This window comes from Staurois parvus, unplaced genomic scaffold, assembly GCF_062004578.1.
Source record: "Staurois parvus isolate SC_StPar_1 unplaced genomic scaffold, SC_StPar_1.0 ptg000018l, whole genome shotgun sequence".
Lineage (NCBI taxonomy): Eukaryota > Metazoa > Chordata > Amphibia > Anura > Ranidae > Staurois > Staurois parvus.
In genome coordinates, this window is record NW_028317814.1 from 6,418,075 (window position 1) to 6,437,834 (window position 19,760).

At 42.5% G+C, this 19,760-nt stretch overlaps 1 protein-coding gene across 1 annotated transcript in view; it reads right to left on the reverse strand.

Moving 5' to 3' along the window:
* Positions 1 to 19,760, reverse strand: part of INTS1 (integrator complex subunit 1) — a 206,492-nt gene that overhangs the window by 133,022 nt on the left and 53,710 nt on the right. Inside the window, exons 16-21 of the mRNA XM_089682295.1 lie at positions 17,092 to 17,249; positions 10,470 to 10,566; positions 4,529 to 4,620; positions 4,375 to 4,435; positions 735 to 932; positions 362 to 491 (exon numbers count right to left, since the gene is read on the reverse strand). Coding sequence (XP_089538421.1) covers positions 362 to 491; positions 735 to 932; positions 4,375 to 4,435; positions 4,529 to 4,620; positions 10,470 to 10,566; positions 17,092 to 17,249 — 736 coding nt within the window. The remainder of the gene's footprint in view (positions 1 to 361; positions 492 to 734; positions 933 to 4,374; positions 4,436 to 4,528; positions 4,621 to 10,469; positions 10,567 to 17,091; positions 17,250 to 19,760) is intronic.

A 19,760-nucleotide genomic window follows, 5' to 3' on the forward strand; every position in this document is an offset into this window, starting at 1 on the left:
TTTCATAAGCTTTTTTTGGGTCTGGTTTGAGTGTGGGCGAGGACACAGGGGCCCCATGATCCCCTATTATCCGGGGGGCCCCATGAGTTGTCAAGTCTACCCCTGTGTATATGTATATATGCATAATAATAATAACCACTACTAGTGTAATGGAGCTTACTCTAAGACACTCATGTACTTACTTATAATATAATTGAACACTTTTATTACTGTTATTTCATTAAGATGTACTGTTATGATGTAGGCGATAGTAAGGATCACATTTATACATGTGCAATTTGCAGAAATTATATACTAGTTTGGTAATTTGTTCAATATGGATGTACCAACAATGTCAAAAGTTATTTTGTTCTAAACATACCTGTCGCTGGATGATATTGAGCAAAAAGTCAGGATTTCGGCTGCGACAAAGCAGATGTCCTAACCGTAATGACTGATTTAATGATTTTATTTGCTCTATGGCATTAGGCGGAGGACGGCGAGGAGGACCCCTGAAACATAGAATGATCATAAATCAATTAAGAGTTTAGTCCACTTTTCACCCTTTATTTGGGTCAGTAAATGTTTCCTTGTGCTAAAGGTGTTGATGCAGTTAATGTGCAATATTTCTTTGCCAATTCAAGAACAGGAAACTGACTATATTGAGGCAAAGATCAGTAAATACAGGTAGAATGCTAACAATAGGTCAACCAGTAAATGCAGTGAAAAATAAACTTTGCAATGTGCGGACGTACTGTGGATCCAAGCTTGTCAGCTGAGATAACAGCAGGCTGTTACTCTCTGTTATGGTCTGTTTGGTGGAAGCTGCAGCCAAGTGACTCTCAAATGCCAGAATTTCCTGCTTTTCACGCTGAGAAATTTGTAACTCTCTGTTGATAATTTCTGTCCTCGTCTCTTCATCTGTCACTGTGCACGGTGGATATGAATAATTACTGAGGAAGGTGGAAAAAGATGACATTTTTGTGATCAGTAGAAATAAAAAAAATATATATATATATATATATATATATCAGTTATACATCGAATGATCCAGTGGTTATAAAAAGTCTACATATCCCTGTTAAAATGTCAGGTTTCTGTGATGTAAAAAAGTGAGACAAAGATAAATAATTTCATAACTTTTTCCACCTTTAAAGCGGAGCTCCACCCAAAAGGGGAAGTTCCGCTTTAAAGAATGGTCCTCCGCTCCCCATTAAGGACTGGCAACTTTGGGGAGTGGGGGTGGGGGTGGGGTGGGGTAGCTGGTACCAGAGATTGACAGGTGCCAGCTCCCACTTCCGCTATGATCACCAAGGCAATCAGAAGTGGAAGTTGTCCTCCCTCCCCGTAGTCTTTTGGGACACGTGACAGGTCCCAAAAGACAACAGGACCATTCAGGAAGCGCAGCGCTACTTGCGCATGCGCAGTGGGAACCTGGCTGTGAAGCTACAAGCTGTCACAGCCAGGTGGCTACACTGAAGATGCCGGAGCCTGGAACACAAGACTGGTGAAACGGGCTGCGGGGAGGGCATCGCAGGATCGTGGGACAGGCGATTGACTGTTTTTTTTAAAAGTCAGCAGCTACAGCTTTTGTAGCTGCTGACTTTTATTTTTTCACAGTGCGACTGGGATGTCCAGTTCTTGGAAATGTCATTGTTGCGCCATATTTTCTCCACTTGATGATGACTGTGTTCACTGTGTTCCATGCTATATCTAATGCCTTGGAAATTCTTTTGTACCCTTTTCCTGACTGATACCTTTTAACAATGAGATCCCTCTGATGCTTTGGAAGCTCTAAAAGATTTCAGTTTGTTTTTCAATTGAGTTGTACAGTCACATTAAAGGTGGAAAAAGTTCTGAAATTATATATCTTTGTCTAATTTTTTTACATCGCAGAAACCTGACATTTTAACAGGGGTGTGTAGAATTTTTATATCCACTGTATGACCACAATGTTCCCACATTAATGGTCTACTTTCTTTCTAGGTTAAGACCTCGTTCACACCATATGTACAGAAAAAATGATGGAAACTGACGCTCAGATTTCACTTGCCAAGACACGAGTTTCCATCAGTTTTAATGTGTTTCAGTGCTAGTGCTCCCAACCCTCCAGGGGCTCAAATAAGGAGGGCTCAAATAAGGAGTGCACTTACCAGAGTGCCATGGCAAGCATACACTTTACAGCCTCCTAAGTGACTCCATTTTAAACACCCTCCAATCCATTCACAGCATAAACAAATTTGTGAATAGGTTGCCATTAGCAGACTCTGGGTCACAAGAGCACAAAAGTACTACTGTGACCCTCAAGAGAAGCAACAGCCAAAAGAGATTTGGCCATACATCTTTTTTAAGAAGGATAATCTTAAACTAGCAATACAGGTTCAATTTTCTCTTCTTCCACAGATTCCTCCATGTCAAACAGTGTGGATAGAGGAATATTCCCTGCCGGTTATAGTATTTAGATAGCCACAGCACCCATGGCTGCCTGAATACCTGAACATCTAATACAGGATAAAGTCAATAATTTTTCACCTGGCTGAGGTAATTTTTAAATACATTTTTGCTGAGCCGGGTGATGCTGACAGGGCTAACCCACGGCTCAATTTCTGGCCAATTCAACAGGAATTGGTCAAAATTGAAGCCAAGCATGGCCAGCTTAACTGAAAAAGAAGACTGCCAATATGAATGTTAAAGCCCCTCAGCAGCTAAACATTTTTATGCTTGAGGCGAGTGTACCTTTCATATGGTGTGATGATCTAAAGGCATGAAATTTAAATTGACCCCAAGCCCAAGAGCTTGAAAACACTCTTGCAATAGGCTGAATGTATTCTCCTAGGATTTCAAGCCTGCAGCTCTAGTGGGAGGCAAACATCTGTTAAAGGCAAGGGCTTGCAAACACAGCAGACTTTTGGTGTACAATGGAAGCTCTGCTTTATTGTGAAGTTATTCTAACAGCTTAAAGCGGTAGTAAACCACCAGGAAACCCCCCCCCCAAAAAAACAACAATAAGCCTCGGCAGGTTTAGGTCCTAATGTACTAGTATGAACCGCATACTAGTACATTATGACAGACTTGCCTTTACACAGAGCGTTCCAGTGCAGTGCTGTCACTGTTCCCTGGTACTGACATTTTTACTTGGTCTTCCTTCCGGGTTTTTGGGCTCCAGCTGTATAAAATGGCCGGAGCCACAATGACGTCACCGCCAGCACATGTGCTTATTTTAGGCTTACCTGTAAGTAAGACTTAAACAAAAGACTTTACTACCACTTTAAAAACATCTACAGTGTGTTTACTAGTGGTGCACTGAAATGAAAATTCTGGTGCCGAAAACGAAAATGAGAATTCAGGATGCACTTGGCTGAAAACTGAAATGTCTGTGTATATGTGGAGGCTCAAATTTTTTTTTTTTTTTTACTGTTAATGTGTATTTTTATTTTATTTTTTTCAACCTATGATTTTATTGCTTTCACATAGGGGACCAACAGTTCCCTACGTGATAGTATATATAAGTGACAAGTCCTCTTTGTAGGGGGGAGGGGGTGGGGGCAGTGTGCACAAGGAGGGGGCAGGAGAGGAGCAGTGTATACACTAAGGCTCACTCACTTACCGCCACTAAATGTCATTGCTGGTTTTTAAATGCAATTACTGTTTTTTTTTTTCTTCTTCACTAAAGCTCTGAGAAGGAGCTGTCATTCACCCTGCCACTAAAGTAAACAAAGGGGTGGGGTCACCCAGTAGAATTACCCAGTGACCCCGCCCCTTTGTTTACTTTAGAGGTGGGCGAATGACAGCTCCTTCTGGGAGCTATAGTGGGGAAAAAAAAAAAAGCAGGTAATTGCATTTAAAAACCGGCAATGTCATTTTTTGGCTGCAAGTGAGGGAGCCGGTCTGTATACACTGCTCCTCTCCTGCCTTTCTCCCCTGCCTTCCCCCCATCTGCAGTACACACAGCCCCACCAAACCCCCCTGGACAAATAGACACTCCGCCCCTTATTAGGGCCGGGTCTCTCGTTATTGGCACCTGTATCGGCTCACTATTTTCGGAAAAATGCCGCTGGGACTATTTTCGGCGCCGAAAGTTTGGTGCATCCCTAATGTTTACATTAGAGAATCAACAGCCTGTCAAGGCTGTCTCATAGAAAAACAAAGTACCTGTGTTGTGTCATTCAAAGATGAATTTCTTTACAATGTTTATAGATATAGAACTCAATGAAGATGTGTACCAAAGTGCTTTTACTACTTGTTCTTTTACCGTTTGTTCAAAACATATCAATACTTTATTTTGCTTGACCTGGGCACAAATTCACTATATATGAGGTACAGCAACCTTGCAATGAGCATAATCGCAATACCTTTAATCTAGAAGAAAAATCCTCATATAAACCCAGAACTTACTTTGTCATGACCATTTCCATAAGCATCTTTAATGTTGGATATTCTTCCCATGCAGTTAACCCTGGCAAAACATAAAACATATTACTTAATTTCTATATTGTCTTCAGCTTATCAATGCAACCCCAGGACGCAAAGGAAAGTAAAAAGTACCTACCAATATTCTCTGGGTTAAAAGCAGCTACGACGAGGAGGAGAGGCCATGCTTTCCAGTACAGTGTTGAAATGGCAAGATTGGGAGGCTGATACCTGTTCCCCAAAAAAAAAGTTACTGAAGGTTTGATAGTATATATACATATACACACATGTATACATGCATAAAGCATACATACACACACAACTAAAGCCAAATTCCAGGCAAACTTAAAAAGTTTAGGTTGGTGGCTGCTTTACCTGGCAAAAGTTTGGATTTTTGTCCATCCTCTTAAGAAATTTACACAACCCTGTCTGGCAGGGCAAGAGACCTGTTTTTTCTCTGCTGCAGATAATTAACACATACAGGAATCCTCCCCACTCCTTTCCTGTGACTTGACAGTAATAGAAGAACCAACAGACCTAGGTTTTCTATCATTCTGCTCTCTCTTCCAATTAGAATGCTCCTAGCGCTGTACAGTAACTGATTTCTTGAGCTGCTTTTTGCTCACCTGGTCAGCAGCTGTACTGGGACTGCAGGAAGTTGATGCAAAGTCAAATTCAGGCACTTACACTGCTTGCATTAAAAAAATAAAATTCATACATTTAAGGGTGTATTACTACAGAACTGCATTAATTTGTGTATTTTAATTTTGCCTGGAATTCGACTTTAAGTATTCAATGACTGGCCATTTGAGTTTTGCCCAGAAATCAAAATTCAAACCATAATTCCTTCACCACTAATTACTGTTATCCAGCATCCTGTTAACCTCCTCGGCGGTATGATTCTTTCCGATTTTTTGTGCTGAAAGCGGTACCATTTTTTTGCATGGAAATATGTAGTTTTTTATTGTAGGCTGTAATTTTTAGGAATAGCTCACTGAAATCTGTCTGAACAAGAGTCTAGTATACATCCCGGGTATGATAAAATTTGAAACACGAAATCATAAATTATAATTTAATAAATCATAAAAAATAATATAATAATAATACATTTAATTCAATAATATAATCAAACCAAAAAAACACTGAAATTTGAAATACAGAGGCAAATTCGCACATCGCTGAGCAAAGTCGCAAAATTGTTTTCAGTGTCTGATGACGAATTTCCCCACGAATCATTATCACTCAATTCTGCAAGTGGTTCTATCGCTGTTCTCTAGCTGTTCTAATACCGCTTCTGATGTAAAGGGACGCTTTTTGGACGCCATGGACTTTTCTAAGTTTCCAGGCAGAAAGAACAGTCAAAATGCAGGCAGGGCACAGGACAAAGCATTAGGGACAAAATGAATGTGAAATACATTGAAACAGCAATGTTTTACTATGTAATAATCATTTTTTAAAAAATGACATTTTTTAAAAATTTCAAATTTGCAGCTGGTTCCGGCCCCGACGTCACAGGGACCGGAACACGAAAGCAGGATGCCGGCATCGGCCGGAGGAGATGGCCGGGGACGCTGCAGGGGACACATCGTGGGAGAGAAGGACAAGGTAAGTGCTGCAGGGACTCCCTATGCAACGCTGCATGGTAAGCCCGAGTGTAGCTCAGGGTTACCGCTTTTGGGATTGACATTTTACCCCGAGCTACACTCGGGAATACCGCTAAGGAGGTTAATTACACTGCCTCTCTTTGTTAACTGTTCTGTGTTGTCATGTTAAATAGGTGGACATGGGCATAATATATACTGCTCAAAAAAATTAACAGAAAACATTGAAAACACATCAGATCTCAGTGGGGAAAAATATCATGCTGGATATCTATACTGATATGGACTGGGTAATGTGTTAGGAACACAGCATGCCCCATCGTTTGATGGAAATGAAAATTATCAACTTACAGAAGACTGAATTCAAAGATACCCTGAAAATCAAAGTGAAAAAGTTATGCAGCAGGATAGTCCATTTTACTGAAAATTCATTGCAGCAACTCAAAATGGTCCTCAGTAGTTTGTATGGCCCCCATGTGCTTGTACAGTGCCTTGAGAAGGTATTCACAGTCTTGGAAATTTTCCACATTTCGTCATGTTTCAGCCAAAAACGCAAGTGTATTTTATTGGGATTTTATGTGATAGACCAACACAAAGTGGCACATAATTGTAATTTTTGCCCATTCTTCTTTGAAAAATAGCTCAAGCTCTGTCTGGTTGGACGGAGTATCTGTGAACAGCAATTTTCAAGTCTTGCCACAGATTCTCAATTGGATTTAGGTCTGGACTTTGACTGGGCCATTCTAACACATGAATATACTTTGATCTAAACCATTCCATTGTAGCTCTGGCTGTGTTTAGGGTCATTGTCCTGCTGGATGGTGAACCTCCACCCCAGTCTGAAGTCTTTTGCAGACTCTAACAGGTTTTCTTCTAAGATTGCTCAGTATTTGGCTCCATCCATCTTCCCATCAACTCTAGCGCATTTTTGTGCGCTAGGAGGAACCCAGGACCCACTGCACCAGCGCAGAGTCTGACAATGGGTCCAAGGATTTCATCCCGATACCTAGTGGCAATCAAGGTGCTATTGTCTAGTCTGTAAAGGTCTGTATGTACCTCCATGGATATGCTTCCCCAGACCATCACTGACCCACCACCAAAATGGTCATGCTGAACGATGTTACAGGCAGTATAACATTCTCCAGAACCTTTCACGTCTGTCACATGTGCTCAGGGTGAACCTGCTCTCATCTGTGAAAAGCACCGGTCGCCAGTGGCGGACCTGCCAATTCTGGTGTTCAATGGCAAATGCCAATCGAGCTCTATGGTGCCGGGCAGTAAGCACAGGGCCCACTAGAGGACGTCGGGCTCTCAGGTCACCCTCATGAAGTCTGTTTCTAATTGTTTGGTCAGAGACATTCACATCAGTGGCCTGCTGGAGGTCATTTTGTAGGGCTCTGGCAGTGCTCATCCTGTTCCTCCTTGCACAAAGGAGCAGATCCCAGTCCTGCTGATGGGTTAAGGACCTTCTACGGCCCTGTCCAGCGCTCCTACAGTAACTGCCTGTCTCCTGGAATCTCCTCCATGCTCTTGAGACTGTGCTGGGAGACACGGCAAACCTTCTGGCAATGGCACGTATTGATGTGCCATCCTGGAAGAGTTGGACTGCCTGTGCAACCTCTGTAGGATCCAGGTATCGCCTCATGCTACCAATAGTGACAATGACCCTAGCCAAATGCAAATCTAGTGAAAAACAATTAGAAAATGAGTAGTAAATAAAATGTCAGTAGCCTCCACCTGTAAAACCATTCCTGTTTTGGGGATCGTCTCACTGTTGCCCATCTACTGCACCTGTTGTTAATTTTATTAACACCAAAGCAGCTGAAAATGATTAACAACCCCCTCTGCTACTTAACTGACCAGATCAATACCCCAGGAGTTTAACCACTTGAGCTCCTGAGGATTTACCCCCCTTAATGACCAGGCCTTTTTTTGCTGTTTGGCGCTGCACTAATTCAAATGATAATTGCGCGGTCATGCAATGCTCCACCCAAACAAAATTTACGTCCTTTTTTTCACACAAATAGAGCTTTCTTTTGATAGTATTTTATCACCTGTGCGCTTTTTATTTTTTTGCGCTATAAACAAAAAAAACACGAAAATTAAAAAAAAAACAATATTTTCTACTTTCAACTATAAAAAATATATCGTAAACTCAAAGTTATTTAAGCCAAAATGTATTCTGCTCCATGTTTTTGGTAAAAAAAAAAATCCCAATAAGTGTATATTGATTGCTTTGTGTGAAAGTCATAGCGTCTACAAACTATGGTATAGATACTGCAATTTATGCCTTTTTTTTGCTATACAGCGCTGCACTAATTTAAATGATAATTGCGCGGTCATGCAATGCTGTACCCAAACGAAATTAACATCCTTTTTTTCACACAAATAGAGCTTTCTTTTGGTGGTATTTGATCATCTGTGCGCCTTTTATTTTTTGCGCTATAAACAAAAACGACACGAAAATTTTTTAAAAAACAATATTTTCTACTTTCAGCTATAAAAAACTCACAGTTAGTCATAAATTTAAGCCAAAATGTATTCTGCTACATGTTTTTGGTAAAAAAAAATCCCGTGCATTAGCAGGCAAACTGGCGCTATCTGGGAGGGGCGCTAACACTATCGGAAGTCACCAGTGACACTAATACAGTGATCAGTAAAAATCTGTTCACTGTAATCAATGACACTGGTGACAGGGCAGTGAAGGGGTTAACTGGGGTGGGTGGGGGGCGATCAAGGGGTTAGACGGGATTACTGGTGTATTAGCGGGCAATCTGGGAGGGGCGCTAACACTATCGGAAGTCGCAAGCGACACTGATACAGTGCTAAGTAAAAATCGGTTCACTGATCAGTGACACTGGTGACAGGGCAGTGAAGGGGTTAACTGGGGGGGGAGAGATTAAGGGGTTAAATGGGTTTACTGGTGTACTGGCGGGCAATCTGGCGCTATCTGGGAGGGGCGCTAACACTATCGGAAGTCGCCAGCAACACTGATACAGTGATCAGTAAAAATCGGTTCACTGATCAGTGACACTGGTGACAGGGCAGTGAAGAGGTTAACTGGGGGGGGATTAAGGGGTTAAACGGGATTACTGGTGTATTGGCGGGCAAACTGTCGCTATCTGGGAGGGGCGCTAACACTATCGGAAGTCGCCAGCGACACTGATACAGTGCCAAGTAAAAATCGGTTCACTGATCAGTGACACTGGTGACAGGGCAGTGAAGGGGTTAACTGGGGGGGGGGAGAGATTAAGGGGTTAAATGGGTTTACTGGTGTACTGGCGGGCAATCTGGCGCTATCTGGGAGGGGCGCTAACACTATCGGAAGTCGCCAGCAACACTGATACAGTGATCAGTAAAAATCGGTTCACTGATCAGTGACACTGGTGAAAGGGCAGTGAAGAGGTTAACTGGGGGGGGGGATTAAGGGGTTAAACGGGATTACTGGTGTACTGGCGGGCAAACTGGCGCTATCTGGGAGGGGCGCTAACACTATCGGAAGTCTTCAGCAACACTGATACAGTGATCAGTAAAAATCGGTTCACTGATCAGTGACACTGGTGACAGGGCAGTGAAGGGGTTAACTGGGGGGGGGATTAAGGGGTTAAACGGGATTACTGGTGTACTGGCGGGCAAACTGGCGCTATCTGGGAGGGGTGCTAACACTATCGGAAGTCGCCAGCGACACTGATACAGTGCCAAGTAAAAATCGGTTCACTGATCAGTGACACTGGTGACAGGGCAGTGAAGGGGTTAACTGGGGGGGGGGGCGCGATCAGGGGGTTAAATGTGTCCTAGAGTGTTCTAACTGTGGGTATGTGCTGTTTTACTCACAATTTGTATGTCTTCTTCTCTGTCTGGAACGGAATGTGTCCAGGCAGAGAAGAATGACATCATATCCTGTCTTGTGTAACTGTCAACACAGGACAGGATAGGACAGGGACCGATCATCTGATTTCAGCCAGACATCAGTGACTGAAATCGAACGATTGATCCCTCCGGGATCAAATGGTGTCACCCGCGGGTCAGCGGGAGCGCGCGTGCGTGCGTGCCCCCTACCCGCGAAACCGTTGGGAGCGCGGAGCCCGTTTTAAAACGTGCTTTTGCGCCCCAGTGCCGCCCTGCACACGTATATATGCAGTGGCAGGGCGGCAAGTGGTTAATTGACTTGATGCTATACTCTGATTAAAAAGTGTTCCTTGAATTTTTTTGAGCAGTGCAGTTTAGCCCACCAATGTTTATTTTCTGTACTTGAAAAATGTTTTAAAGGATAAAATGTGGGAGAATGTGCATAGATTCCAGAGATGTACCATATATGTTTTATTCTTTTATTTCTCTGTGATGCTTTGCTTTTATTTTTTTCACTTTATTGCTGACTGGCAATGAGCTACAAAATTGCTGGATTACCAGTTATTCTCCAAGTGCAGTGTAAATTCACTTATTATACAATGGGGAAAAAAACAAAAACACAAAACATACCCTGGAGGAAGCTGAATGTTTTCAGGATGGTGATATGTGCAAAGATTTAATACGGCATCAAGCAGCTGAATCCTTTCAATTCGGAGGACCTCCAAATCTACAAAGAATAATAAAAGTGCTGAATTTCAGTTCATTTGACAAACAGGAAATTGGAGACTTAAAGTGACACTAAACTTTGGTTTAAAAAGGAAAAATGTATTCAAGTATGTATTCTTATATTTAACCGCTCTCCCGCTGCCCTATAGCAGACATACTGCTACAGGGCGTCAGGGGTGGAAAAATAACGTATACATTCACGGCAGTGGCTGTTAATCACTGGGTCCCGGGCGGTGATTACCTGCCAGCGCCCAGTGATTATCGAGCATCAGTCCTCCTCCCCGTCAGCTCAGGCACACTGCTCTGGATGGCTGTGCACAGCACAGCCATCCAGAGCAGTGCGATTACAGTGAAGCACACAGACACCGCCTCCCAGTAAAACACTCCCTGCACATAGTTAACCCTTTGATCACCCCTCATGTCAACCCTTTCCTGCCCAGTACCATTAGTACAGTGTCAGTGTTTTTTTTTTAGCACTGATCACTGTATTGGTGTCACTGGGGATGGCAATGACATCAAGTCAGTTCCTCCCAGTGTCAGAATGTCCGCTGCAATCCCACTATAAGTCGCTGATCGCCGCCATTACTAGCAAAAAAAAAAAAATTCTAGTTTCTATACCGCCATTGTAAATGCTATAACTTTCACGTAAACCAATTAATTTACACGTGTTGGGATTTTTTTTTTAGCAAAGACATGTCACAGAATAAATTTTGGCCTAAATTTATGAAAACATTTTTTAAAAATTTTTTTACTGGATGTTTAAGAGCAAAAAGTCTAAAATGTAGTTTTTTCCCAAAATTTTCATTTTTTTTTTTAATAGCGCAAAAAATTAAAAAAAAAGCACAGGGGATCAAATATCACCAAAAGAAAGCTCAATTCGTGGGGAAAAAAAGGACGTAAATTTCATTTGGGTGCAGCACTGTATGACCGCACAATTGTCAACTAAAATAACGCAGCGCCGTAACGCAAAAAATGGCCTGGTCAAGAAGGGGGATAAATCCTCAGGAGGGTAAGTGGTTAACAACTGCCTTCTACTGCTCCCAGCCTCCTCCAAATCTCCCTATTCTTTCTTTTGCTGCTGTGATCCAACTTCCTGTTAGAGGGTGGCTACTTGTTTTTTTCCCTATGGTCCCACAGTACATAGGAATGTAGACACGCTTTTTTGCTTGCTCCCAAAATGGACTATGGGAGCACTACACATGACCACAACGAACGAGCACTGCTCACTGGAAATTAGAAGAAAAAGAAGAGGCTCCAGAGATCACAGAGAACATAGAACATTACATGGAAGCAAAAAAGTGAGGCATGATTTCATGAAAAATAGATTACAGGGCCATCAAGTAGTGGATGTGTAAGGATTATTTTTGAAAATTAAGGATTCTGTTTAGTGTCACATTTCAACATGGGCAAATATGGAATAGAAGACATAAGCCTCTTTGAATTTGGATGAAAACCTTTTTTTTAAGACATAAAATATAAGGTGGTCTCCACAATATGGAGATACAAATCCTTTTTGAGTGAAAAACTTTTGAGGGCTTTTAATTAATTCCATATATATTCATTCTTAATAGAAATAATAGGTTGATGCCTTTACCCATTTTTTGCACCAGATATAAAATCTGTTCTAGAGATGCAAACTGCAACAGACATCCCCCCACTCTTAAAGCAGAGTTCCACCCATATTTTAAAGTTCCTCTGATTACATGGTACGTGTGTTGTCCAGCACGATTTGGATAATTTATTTTTTTTGTTAATGTAAATACCTTAAAATCGTATATCAGAACTGCACTTCCAGTCCCGGCCGCCTAGGCGATGGCGTTTTAAGGCGATTCGCAACATCTCCTGGGATGTCTTTTCCTGTATCCCAGGAGTCCTTTGGGTTCCTAGTGACTGAATATCGCATTACTTCGAAACCGGAAGTGACACGAATTGGCAGGGTTTGCACCATTTTACCGGAGTCCAGTGTGGGAAGGAAATGTAAGATCTGTGCTGTTCTAATTATTGTTGAGGGGCTTGCTCTGTTTCCAGACTACACTTGCCTTCCCCCTGGTGTGATTTGATGGACAGGTTGCCATAAGGGGGAGGGAACTTCCGCAGTCCCCGCCATTGTTATCGCAACCTGTTCTATACAAGTAGCTCTGAGCAGTGTCAGTACTGCGCACGATCAAGTGGTGCATGCTGGGATAACCAGCAGAACCAACTCAAGGGAAAAAAAAGCCTTGCGGGCTTCAGATGCCCACAGCCATCATGGCGCCTGCCTGCTTCCGAGATCAAGGTAAAGATTTACATATTTAAAACGAATTAGAAGGCTATAACTTTATCCAAGTTTGTTAATGTTCTTGAAAAGGCAATCCTGGGTCAACTTTTAAAAAATTTCTTCTGGGGACTGGAACGCTGCTTTAAGAGTGAATTCATTTTGAGAAGGGCTTTGGTAATGGCTTGGTGGTCTTATTGCGCCAAATTCTGTGCTGAAAGGAAGGGCTGATCCTAAATTTTAAAGTTGAAGAGTGTGAAGGTGCTCTATGTTTAGAGGTGCTAGGAGCACCTGAGGAGGGGGGTTTGGCACTTTTCTCTGAGGAAGCAAAACTTTCCTCCCTGTAACCTCTTCTGAATTGGTCAGGGTGCTTCACCAAACAGACGTTTTCCTTGAAAAGGCAGACATGTGAGGCACCTCTTACAGGTAGCTTCTGCTGTCCAAGCCGTCAGCCAGAGGATTCTGCACATAACAGAGATTTGAGCCATTCTGTATATTTGACTTATGACATGTGCCAGGGTATCTACACAAAAAAGAAGATCAGAGGGAAGCTACTGTAATTGCTCTACGAATGCACAATCCTGAAAAACAGGGTCAGGTTGGTTCATTGTTCTAGTCCAGTTAGCTGTAGTTGCAGGGATGGGCCTGTTGTGTTAAAGCACTTCCAAGACCATCTCAAATTTTCAAGGGTCACCCAATCATCATAAAACTCCCATTCTATCTGTTCATGAACAGTGAATTTTTTGCATGTATTTGTAGTCCTCTTTTTGCCCAAAGGGGCCTGGTGAGACAAAGAGTAAATTTGAACAATGCCAAGGATTTTGCGGACAGAGACATGAGCTTTTCAACATTGCATGAAGCTTCCTCTTCAATTTAGTGACAGTCTAGGCAAAAGAAATCTTCTGCAGCTTCCTCAAACACTGCCTCAGCATACTCTTTATTCCCTCTAATACAGCATTCCCTAGGACCAGCATATGAGGGTCCAACTCTGCTAAGAAACAGGAGTGGAAGAAGAGGCAGGGTGTTTTTGAGCTCTTGAAACAGATAGCTAAAATAAGGCCGTAATCTGAGGAATTGTGACATATTGTGACATAGATAGATAAAATTCTGCTTCTTGCATGCCTGAAATAGACCTAGAACTGGATGCGGAGACTGGTGTTAAGACGGATTCTTGCTCTGGTGCAACGGACACATTGTCACTCTAAAGTGTGTTGTGCAGACCGTTGGCACAGTGAACGTTTGCCTGCTGTTTAGAGTTGCCTCCCTATAGCCAGATCTCCACATTAGCTACAAGTGAGGATATTGCCCTTTACAGTACTCTGAAAGTAGAGTTTGAGTGATAGGGTAAGAGTGCCCTGTAGAAGTACATGGTAACCCAGGTGTAGACCATCCCGCAATGAATCCTTGTGGTTAATGGGCACAAGGAAGAACTCGAGTACCTTATAAGTGCTCTACGCAGATGTGGTGTTAAAGTGTGCAACCAGTGATGTGATTTAAAACTTGATCATCCACCTGAGACTGAGCTCTGAGTACATACATTTTAGCTCCAAGTTTGAAAAGTTTACATTGTAAACTGAATAAATTCCAAACAAACCCCAGTTTACACAGAGATACAGGGGGAGCCTGTCTTACCTGTTCACAATGCTGTACTGTATATAATGTCCAGGCTCTGCCCGTCATGGTAGGCATACCCCCAAGGGGGTCTTCAGGGACTGGGTTCCATAACAATAAACCATGGTCCTGGACCTGTATGGCACCCTGCGGTTAACAACGCATTGTCCCAAGAGATATGGTAAGCACCGCATGCTGGATCCAATGCCTGAGGCATTATTACAGGATGGCCCACAGCGTGGTATCTGGGTATGGCTCCCAAGGTTGCACTGAGCTGGATACACTGCTTCTATGTAGGAATTAGAAGACAGTGAGGTTGACTTAAGAATTCTTTAGAATAATAAATAATAAATAAGTGAAGCAAATTTCTGAGAAAGCTGAGAACTCATGAGTGGGGCAGGGTTATAGAGGAGGTGCCCTAAGGAGGCATGTCCTCAAAAGCTTACCAGTGTGCAATCACCTGCCAATGCCGGTACAAACCTATAAAGCACATGGTGTATGGATAAGATGCCCATGTCCTTTACTATATAATGAAGATATCCCACTTTTTTAAACCCAGAACACAGGGCTACTTCATATTCATTATGAAAAGGGATGTCCCAAAGCACTAAACATGAGGGGAGGGCAACAGACAAAATCCGCATAGTCAAGATCCCTGTCTCTCAGTAGCCAGTGAGCCCGTATCTTAAGGCTCTGGCAGACCCCTATAGCCATGATAAGCCACTCCCACTAATGCAAAAGAGGCTTTAAATAAAGCTTCCAGCCGTTTGACTGAAGTTTTTTTAAACACTGGCACTGCATCTGCAGAAACTGTGAGGGTCTTGTTGAAAAAGGAAATTGCTGTATCTACCGCAGGCATACTCAATTTTTCTTTAAACTCACTTTTCATTGGATATTATTGTGCAAGTCGTTTTGCAGGGATGGGGATGTACAGGAAAGGACTGAGGATGTTGTGGTGGCCACCAGGACCCCAATCCCATAATCTTAGGGTCAGAAGAAGCACCAATTATAAATTTATTTAAACCACTTCAGTGGGAAAACTCACAAAAGGCCTTCTAAGTCTGCAAAAGGATAGGAACCTCAGATTCCTCTGGAGTAGATTCCCCAGAACAGAAATCACCCTCATCCCCATCCTCAGGAAAATGTTCTTCCTCATCCACTGCCTCCTCCAGTGGCATTTCAGTAGATTCCTCCTCTGTCAATAAGGACAGAGGAGGGGAAAGGGGATATTTCCATTTCTGAACCAAGAGGAAGTTCCTGCTGAATCAGCCAAATGTAAGCCGTGGGTGTCCCTGTCGGCACCACCTGGCTCAACAAAAGTGAATGAAAAAATTTACTGACTGGGAAAATTATCAGCCAAACAGTGACTGTATTCTATTCAGATGCAGCCTCTGTTCAAGTATGCAAATATTTTTTATATATATATCAATTTATAAAATAGCTAACCAATGTTGGATTAGCAGGTATTTCAGCAAACGCAGATTTTTAAAAAATGTTTACATTAACCACTTGCCCTCCTGAGGATTTACCCCCCTTCCTGACCAGGCCATTTTTTGCGTTACGGCACTGCATTACTTTGACAATTGCGCGGTCATGCAACGCTGCACCTAAATGAAATTTACGTCCTTTTTTCCCCACCAATTGAGATTTCTTGCAGTAGTATTTGATCGCCTGAGCAGTTTTTATTTTTTGTGCTATGAAAACAAAAAGACCAACAACTTTGAGAAAAAAAACAACAATATTTTTGACAATTTGCTATTAAACATGTGCAGTGAAAAAAATTTTAAAAATCAAATTTCGTCATAAATAGGCCAAAATGTATTCTGCTACATGTCTTTGCTAAAAAAAAAAATCCTAATAGGTGTAAATAATTGCTTTACGTGATATAGTGTTTACAAATGGCGATATGTATACTGGGATTTTTAGTTTTACTAGTAATGGCGGCGATCAGTGACTTATAACAGGACAGCGATGGGCATTCTGACACTGGGGGGAACTGACATAGTGTCACTGACATCCCTAGTGACACCAGTACAGTGATCAGTGCTAATAAAAAGCACTGACACTGTACTAATGGCACTGGACAGGAAGGGGTTAACATGAGGGGTGATCAAAGGGTAAACAGTGTGCGGTTTCATTTGTGTCTGTGTGCTTCATTGTAAGCACACTGCTTTGCATGGCTGTACTGTGCACAGCCATCCAAAGCAGTGTGCACGAGCTGACAGGGAGGAGAACCATTCTGGTTTCAAACAGTTCTCCTCCACATCGGAGATGCTCGGCAATCACCGGGCACCGGCGAGTAATCACCGGCTGAGACCTGGTCACTGACAGCCGCGAATGGCAGCGCGGGTAGGGCGCGCGCCCCCTACCCGGAAATGCAAAATCACGTATATATACACACACGTAATTTTGCACACCCGTGCCACCCTGTAGCAGTATTTCTAGGGTGGTCGGAAAGCGGTTAATGTGCTATCTACAAAAAAAAAAAAAAAAAACATTTTCTGAAAGTAGAGTTGGTCTTTAAAGAAAAACTCACAATATCCACAAAAGAATGTCCATGTCATTTATATACTATTTCTAATCTGCTTTGATGTGCAAGAGGTCATGTGTCACAATCACACTGCCCAAGGTCCTAAAACACTGGCATCGCAGACTACTTACCATCGGCTTGGACAGCTGCTGCCCTTTTTACCAGGTGGTCAGCAAGCTCCATGGCATCTGCTGGGCCGAGAGGAAGTTCACGAGAGAGGCCAATGACAAGGATACGCATTAATGTATCTTCCAGAAGGGGCACTTCCGAGCAGAGGCGAAGAAAAAAGCTTGCAGAAAAAGACACTGAGTAAGCTAGTAGCATAAAAGAGCAATAACATAAATATACAGCGAGTAAAATAAGTAGTGAACGCGTCACCATTTTTGTAGGTAAATATATTTCAAAGGGGCTATTGATATGAAATGTTCACATGTCGGTAACAACCCATGCAATCCATACATACAAAGAAACCAAAACAAATACGTTCAGAAATTAAGTTATGTGTAATAAAATGAAATGACACAGTGAAAGTGCAAAAAAGGCATGGAAAGCTAAGACACCAGCTGAAATCAATCAGTAATTAGAAAGCAATACTGCCCCTTGTCAGTGCAAATTAATATCAGCTGGTTCATTCTGAAACTGATGGCCTATAAAAAGGTGTCACACAAGAAACATCTCATGTTGGGTAAAAGCAGAGCTCTCTAAAGACCTTTGCAACCTTATGGTTTCAAAACATACTGATGGCATGGGTTACAAAAGGATTTCTAAACTTCTGAATGTTCCAGTGAGCGCTGTTGGGGCCATAATCTGGAAGTGGAAAGAACATCATTTCACCATAAACCGGCCATGACCAGGTGCTTCTCGCAGGGAAGTGAAAAAAAAATGATCAGAAGAGTTGTCCAAGAGCCAAAGACCACTTGTGGAGAGCTTCAGAAAGGCCTGGAATTAGCAGGTGCAATTGTTTCAAATAAAACAATAAGTAATACACTCAACCACCATGGCCTGTATACATGCTCACCAAGCAAGACTTCATTACTGAAGAAAAAGCATGTTGAAGTTTGTTTAAAGTTTGTTGCACAACATTTAGAGAAGCCTGTGAAATACTGGGAGAATATAGTCTGGTCAGATGAGACCAAAATTGAACTCTTTGGATGCCATAATACACACCATGTTTGGAGGTCAAATGGCACTGCACATCACCCCAAAAACACCATACCAACAGTGAAGCATGGAGGTGGGAACATCATGGTGTGGGGTTGTTTTTCAGCATACTGGTAAACTTCATATCGTTGAGGGAAGGATGAATGGAAAAATGTATCAAGACTCTCCACTGGTTTCAAACAAAGAAAAAAAAGCTGTTAGAATGACCCAGCCAAACACCTGACTTGAATCCAAGAGAAAATATATGGAAAGAACTAAAACATCACAGTTCATAGAAGAGGCCCACGGAACCTTCAAGATTTGAAGACAGTTTGTGAGGAAGAATGGGCCAAAGTCACACCTGAGCAATGCATGCAACTAGTTTCTCCATACAGCAAGCTGTCATTACCAACAAAGGATTTTGTGTGAAGTATTAAATACATTTCAGTTAGCGTGTTCAATACTTTTTCCCTGTGTCATTCCATTTTATTACATGAAATTTAACTTCTGAACATATTTGTTGTGGTTTCGTTGTATGTATGGATTGCATGGGTTGTTACTGATATATGGTGAAAATTCATGTCAACAGCACCTTTAGATGCATATTTACCAAGAAAAATGGTGACGTGTTCAATACTTATTGTACCCACTGTATATGAAAAAGAAAAGCTGTTTATTACTATATATTCATATTTATGCTGCTCCAGCCAATAGACTTTAATCACTTCTGCTCTACAGCAACTTTTTCATTTTTTGCACACATGTAAAAATCTGCATTTTTGGGCATAAAAATAATTAAAACCCACAGAACATTGCATATTTTCTGAAAACAGAGGCCCTGCAATTTTTTATGTTGCATGCTATTTGCACCACTATTAATATTAATTTTAGTGCACACAAACACAATATAATACCCACTTATTGGTAAAATAGAATAGAAGTGGGTGCGTTGAGTACCGTATATACTCGAGTATAAGCCGAGTTTTTCAGCACATTTTTTGTGCTGAAAAACGGCCCCCTCGGCTTATACTCGAGTCAACGTCTGCAGGGGGCTGCTGTCTCTTACCTGGCTCCGGTCCCACGACGATCCGGTCCAGGAAGCGTGGCTGCTCCTTCATTCGGTTCGTCCACTGGATGTTCGCGCGGCTGCTCGGCTCCGCCTTCTCACCGGTGATTGGCCTCCAGAACTGTAGCTCAGGAAAGGCACACAGGCGGCCAATCACCGGCGAGGAGGCGGAGCTGAGCGGCCCCGCGAAAATCGAGTGAAGGAGATGCAGGTAAGTGTGCCGTGCTTAGGTGCTGCTGCAACCACATATGCTGGCTGCAGCAGCACCATACTGGAACAGGGGTCAGCAAGTGTCAGTGGGAGGAATAGTGCCCCATCATTGGTGTCACTGATACCAATGATGGGGCATTATTCCTCCCACTGACACCAACGATGGGGCACTTCCCCCCCCCCCCCCACTGACACCAATGATGGGGCACTATTCCACCCCCCACTGACACCAATCATGGAGCACTATCCCACCCCCCACTGACACCAATCATGGGATACTATTCCTCCCCCCCACTGACACCAACGATGGGGCACTATTCCTCCACCCCCCCACTGACACCAATGATGGGATACTATTCCTCCCACTGACAACAATGTTGGGAC